Genomic DNA, 6,473 nt, shown 5'->3' with positions numbered 1-6,473 from the left:
TCCCTAAATTCTTCTTTTCCTCCCTCCCGGCACCTCCCCCAGCACACATACTTCGGCCCCATTAATCCCGAGGAGTTTTCACCCGCCGATTTTTCCGGCCGGGCCCCGCCGGAGCCTCCCTTCCCTCCCCGGCCGCTGCCCGGCCTCCCAGCAGGCGCAGCCGTGCCACGGCCGAGACCCCCTTCCCAGGGCAGGAGGAAGCCCGGGCGGGCTGGCAAATCGCTACCAGATGGAGAGGAGCCGCCTGCTCCTCTTGGAACGGCGTGCAGAAACACTGCGAAAGAGGCCGGGAGGGCGGCGAGGCCAGCGCCGCCCGTCGAGCAGCCGGGGCGGCGGGGGTCGGTTCCCGGGGCTGTCCCCCCCCGGCTGGGGCTCCGAGGAGGGGGCGAGGCTGTTGGGCTGCGGGGCAGAGCGCCTGGCTTCGGGCAGTCCGCAGGCACCTCGAGAAAGACGGCTGCAGATGCGCGGTGGCACGCCGATGATGCACTGCAAGGCGGCCGGGGCTGCCATTGAGCCGCGGCGCTGTCAGGCAGCGAGATTTCCGAGCCATGTTTGAGGCAATCCTGCCATCTCCTGGACAACCCCTGGCATAGGCGGGGGAGCCCCGGGCTGGCCGAGGCAGCCGCGATCGCGAGTGATGGATGGGAACGGGAGGCTGCGCGGTCACACGCAGAGCAGCCCGCATCTTTCCGCCGGGGGACTGCGCCAGTGAGATTACGGTGTGGTCAGCTCTGATGTCGAGGCCGATCCCATTGCCTATTAAAAAAAAAAAAAAAAAAAGGAGCGGAAAGGAGCGTGTGAAAGCAGAGCTCCGGGTCGCTCTGTTCCTCAGCAGTGATATTTCCTGTACAGACACAGACAGGGGGACACCCGCTGCATTAAAACGCCGCCCTCCAAACCAGAAGCCGGCTGTGGCTGAAAAAATAAAAATTAAAAAAAAAAAAATAGCAAAAGTCCGTCCGAGGCTATCTGCATCACAGCGACAGCAAATCTCCCGTGAAACAAGATGTTTTTGTCAGGTCTTTTCCCTACAGGCTTAAACATAAACATGGCTTTCCTCAGCTGTGTCTCCAGCTACTCGAGATTTTGCTTTTCATATTTCTCGCAGCATTAATTAGCAATTACAGATGAGCATTAATTGAAAGCTCTGTTTTCTCTAACCTCATAAAAGTTAGTTTGAAGTGTCACCTTTCTTTCCGGTAACTGGGAACTCACATCCATTCCTCGTGTTTATTGCAGGCAAAAATACAGTCTTTGAACACAAAATGTTCCTTCTGTCTTCCGAGAACCAGCAGCCAGAGTCAGCTCTTTCGTAAAAGGCGATTATGAAAAGAAACTATTACCTATCCTCTTGGGGAGAAAAAAAAAGCAGAAAACAAATAAGCTAATAAGAGGGAGATTCAATTGGTAGACATAATTCAAACAATAAAAATTAAAGGCAGTGGTCAGTAATATCCTCCAGCGATGCTTGTGTGGTCCTGTGTGGCCTAGGGGAGGGCAATCATTTAAAGATTTCTTTCAGGGCAATGAAATTACCGCAGAATTTACCCCAATTTCCCATTAAACAAAGAGATGAATTTGATTAGGAAAATGTCAAGCGGAGCAGCGTCTCTCATCTCGGCGTAGAAATAAAACCGAGATTAAAACTATGATTAACAGGACAATAACGGGGAAAATTAACCCTACCTGTTAACTAGGTTCGAGTTTTTAAGCGAGGTAATGAAAGTGACGGAGGCCGGGCACCGGGGATCTGCTTGAGACGGGGCTCGCTCGGACTCGGGGATGGAGGAGGCCGAGGCCAGCACCGCCCGGCCGGGCCGCCAAAGCCTCCCGCGGGTCCCGAGCGCCTCGGCTGAGCTCGGGCCGGCCGCTTCTGCCGGAGGCCTCGCCGGCTCCTGCGGGGAACGAGGCGGCGGGGGGCGGGGGGTTAGCGCCCGGCTCCTCGGCTTGTCGCCGGGGAAGGGAACTGCCTGCCCCCCGCACGGCTCGGAAAGGACACGAGCTACGTCCCGGGAGGATGCTTTCAGATAGGGTTTTGTTCGTACGCCGGAGCTAGGAGAAAAATAAGGGGGATAACGGAATAGTGGGCTCTTCTCTAAGCTCTCAGAATTGTGAGATATATTATGTTATATATATCCCCCCCAACGGCTGACCGTAAAGGGCAATTTTCTTCTCAGGGGAGAAAAATTCCGGAGATGCGACTTAGGAGATGGCAGAGAGATACTGAGCTGAGGCTGGCTCTCCTCTGCCCACCGCAGCATTCACGTCCCCTCCGCTGCATAGCAGAGCGGGAGCTTTTCTTCCTTGCAGCCTTTAGATTTTATTTATTTATCTATAGCCTCGGCGTTCTGCTCTAGTAATTCCGTGTCGCGGCTATTGCTATTCTTGTTTGTTTAAAAAATTAAATAAACAAGCCCCAGTTTCAGAAGCGTTGCTTGCAAACTCGTCTAGCTTTGGAGTGAGGATGAAATGTGTAGAAGGGGTAAAAAGGGCAGACGAGCAGACCCAGGAAAACCTCCGAGACCACTAGTCATTAGTGCACCAGAATGACAATCCCGGTAATATCCGATCAATTAAGATGTTAATTGCAAGCATATGCAGATGCATATCATGTTGCCGGCAGTTAAAACAAACGCGGATATAAAAGGGATAAACTAGTCGCTCCGCGCACAAGGTGTACTCGTCTGCACGGGGGCACAGGCACTTGCATGTGCCCGGGACCGCCGCAGCTCCTTGCCCCCGACGGAAGGAGCCGCGGCTCGCTGCTCGCAGCCCGCCGGCTGCCCGGTTACCGGGTATCCCTGCCCCGGTCCCCGGCGATCCGCGGCTCTCGCACGGCGGCTGCGGCCGGTCCGCGGGGCTGCGCGGCTCGGGACCGCGCCCGGAGCCCCCGGGTCTCCGCTGCGCCTTGGCAAATGTTTGGTTCCCCCTCATCTTTCCGCTAGCGCTGCAGCTTTGCCAGCCGGTCCCAGGCACTTTTATAGAAGCGGAGAGCATGTTTTCCCCTCCCCCTTGCAAGTCCGGTATTTTCATATTTCGAGTGTTATCATAAGACTTTTTAAAAGGGGGGGAAAAGGGGGGAAAAAAAAAAGAGGGGGGGGACGCCGTGGCTCGGTGGCTGGAGGCGGTGCTGAAATTACCGGCTTTGAAGAACCTGTCTGCAAAGTTTCGTCCAATCGTTTCAGGCTTTCCGCTTATTCCCTGTTGTAACTAAATACTGCTGTAAGAACAGCTGAAGTCCTTTGTTGGAAATGTGTGATCGCAGTCTCTACAGATCTGGCTACGTTGGTTCTCTCTTGAATTTGCAATCTCCAGATTCCTTTTATTTTCCTAATTTGCGGGCTAATGGCAGTCAATTGGCGGCTCTGCCCACCATTTCCTACCCCAGAAGCTCGATCCCGTGGACTTGCTCAAGTTCGTGCGCAGCCCAGCCGCAGAGCCACGCGTTCAGCGGCGCGGCGCAGCCTTACCTCCCCGGCTCTGTTCCAATCAACATCAACTCCAACAGCAACAAAGAGTGCCTGGAAGAAAACAATAAATATTACGCCCATGATGCGAGCTCCAAACAAGAGGAAAGATGCAGGCAGAGGCAATCTTTCGCAAATGACCCAACTATTACTCACGCAGCCAACTTAAAGCCCGTAAAGTATGACCACTCGAGCCTGCAGAGAAGTTTGCATGGCTCGGCTACTCTTTTTGAAGTGAACTCCTGCACTTCCAGCCTAAAGGAGGACATCAAGAATTCGGTCAACTTGAACCTGACAGTTCAGCCCGCAGCAGTCCAGTCATGCCTCCGACCTTCAGTGCAGGATGGTATGCCTTAAATATCTCGCTTTAGTTAGAGGCGACCTAGCGATACGTGCTTTCTAAGAGATGTCTGTAATTGTTTTGTAACCCCCCCGTAATCCATTCGGAATGGTAATCGCTTAATCCGACTCGGAGCTAGATAGGAATTGTGCTGTCAGATGTGCTTTGCCAGATTTTACCGACCTAGTTTTGCCCTGTTATCTTGCCGCTTTTTGCATATTCTCTTTAATACACAGACGTGATCCACTAAATTATCGACGTGTTTGTTGTAGGTTTGCCTTGGTGCCCCACCCAGGGGAGATCAAGAAAGAAACGGAAACCTTACACAAAACAACAAATTGCTGAATTGGAAAACGAGTTTCTCCTCAATGAGTTTATTAACCGACAGAAGAGGAAAGAACTATCAAACAGACTGAATTTAAGCGATCAGCAAGTTAAAATTTGGTTTCAGAACCGACGAATGAAAAAGAAAAGAGTAGTAATGCGTGAGCAGGCGCTTTCTATGTACTAGACCAGAGTCCGCCCGTTCCTGCATGAACTTGTGCCTGGAGTGTTCACCCCTAGAGTAGAGTATATTCGCGGCTGAAATGCGGGAAGTGTGTTTTTGTTTTTGTTTTACCATTTAAACCAAAATCTCCAAGCGCGTAGGATCCCTGTGTAAATTGGCAAATGCTGAGTTCTTAGCCAAAATGAAGAAAACAAGCCAGCCCAGCACGGAAACCTGTATTATCAGCTTTTACCTTTCCTTCTCCTTTTATATAGATTTTCTCCTGCTTCTTACCCTCCCTTTCCCTGGAGAATGAGCGGTGCTAAACTGAAATCGATGTCGTTTAACTGTATGTAAACACCATTTTTCAGAAAAAAATAAAATAAAGGAGTAATGCCTAGTAAAGACGTCAGCTATGTAAATCCTGGCTGGTCCCTTCATGTGTTCCCTGCTTCTGAAGGCAAGCATGCGGCGCTTGCTTGTTTTGTGGTTTGGAATAACCTGTTCGAGCACAGATCGGAGAAAGTGGTTACCAAATAAACCTTTTAATATATATATAGAGAGAGATATTCCTTCTTCGCCCCCCCCGCCCAGCTGCAGACGGAGTGCACGTGATGCCCGCGCAAGGCCTGCGCGGAATTTGCGCGCTCGCTCCGCGGCTGCGGGACCGGCCCCGCGCCCCGCGCCCCGCTGCCGCCCGCCCCGACGGCTCGGCCCCGACGGGGGCCGGCGGCACGGCCGGAGCGGGGCCCCCGCTGCCCGCCGGCGGGTCGCCGCTCCCCGCCGGGGCCGGGCGCGGGGCCGCCGCCGCCCCCTTCCCGCAGCCGCCCGGCCCCGAGGGAGCCTGGCCGCGGCCCGCAGCCCCAGCGGCCTTCGCCGGTGGCCGCCCCAGGTGGCCGGGCAGGGCCCTGCCCTTCCAGCGCCGCTGACTTTGGCCTTGTCCAGGCGCGGCCCCGGGCACACGGGAGGGGGGGAGCGGGCGGTGCCGAGGCCGCTGCGGGCCGGGGTCGGGGCTGGGGCCGGGCAGGGCCCCCTCACACCCCGGGGTGCTGCAGGAGAAGGAGATAGGCGAGCCTGGAGGTTTCTATGGGTTTGATTATTTTTCTGAGACTGTCCCCATGGCCATTTCCGCAGAGGTTTTTATGAGGGAAAGAGGGAACGCTTTCGCTTTTTTTTTTTTTTTTTTTTTCGTGTGTGTGTCCAGTTATAAACCTCAGAGGAGAAACCCAACCAGAGGGGCTGGGAGCATTGCCCAAGCCGTCTGATTATTGTTTTAGGACGGGAATGAAATCGATTTTCCCCACATCTTGCTGACAGGCTTTCGGTGCCTGCAGCCTGCAGCCTCTCCAGCACCACAACACTGGGACTGGCCGGAGCTGCCGAGCCAGGGGAAATGCAAGATACTGCCCCGATCTGACATTTCAGAAAAGACAAAAAATCTCACGGAATTTTAGCTCCAGATCAAACCGTCTTTTGGCCGCAATTTCCACGTAAATCTGTTTCTAATGAAGAGGCGTTTCCACACGCGAAACCTCGGGCTGCCTCTCCCAGCAGTAATAATAATTACGCTGGCGGAGCCTGCCTTGTTTTCTGGTGTATAAAATAGGCTCAGATATGGTTGTGCAGGGTGTATGCAGTAAGGCTAAACAATCACAAGGAACGGCACAAAGAAGCTACCTATTTATTCAGGACTATTGCCTTCCTGGAGGCAATAAACTCATTATTTCATAAAGGAGGCATATTTGAACTTTGCTCCTACCCGGTCATCTTCTTGCGAGCACTGTTCCTAAGGGCACAGTGGTCCGGCTGGGTTGGAGGTAAATGCCGGATGGCAGGGAGGGCAGCACCGCAGCCATCTTCCCGAGAGCTTTCCAGAGAGCCCCAAAGGTAACGCTGGGGTGGCGTTTCGGGAGGGAGAAGGCGAACCAGCCCAACTTGGAGGCGCCTTACTCGCCCTCCGTAAGGGCCACGAGCGCCCGGGGCGGCCCCGGGGTGGCTGCGGGGCGGGGGCGCGGGGCAGCGCACCCCGGGCATGGGGCAGCGCACTCTGGGCACGCCTCGCCCCGCAGGGCCGGCCGCCGCCCCGCCGGCCCTCGAAAGCTTCGAGCCGTCCACCCCCTGCGCGGGGAGCTGGCGCATTGCGGACAATGAACGGCTCTTCATTGGGTGGCGTTCTCCT

General features: G+C 54.7%; 1 protein-coding gene across 1 annotated transcript; it reads left to right on the top strand.

Moving 5' to 3' along the window:
- The first annotated feature begins 3,073 nt into the window (after positions 1-3,073).
- On the top strand, positions 3,074-4,706 carry HOXD12 (homeobox D12). The gene is made up of 2 exons (XM_013171183.3): positions 3,074-3,813; positions 4,080-4,706. Exons 1-2 carry the CDS (start codon positions 3,252-3,254, stop codon positions 4,316-4,318), a joined length of 801 nt encoding a protein of 266 aa, XP_013026637.1. The 5' UTR covers positions 3,074-3,251; the 3' UTR covers positions 4,319-4,706.
- Positions 4,707-6,473: the final 1,767 nt, after the last annotated feature.

This window comes from Anser cygnoides, chromosome 6 (genome assembly GCF_040182565.1).
Source record: "Anser cygnoides isolate HZ-2024a breed goose chromosome 6, Taihu_goose_T2T_genome, whole genome shotgun sequence".
Lineage (NCBI taxonomy): Eukaryota > Metazoa > Chordata > Aves > Anseriformes > Anatidae > Anser > Anser cygnoides.
The sequence above is the reverse complement of the archived record's forward strand: the minus strand, read 5'-3'. Positions and strand labels throughout refer to the sequence as shown.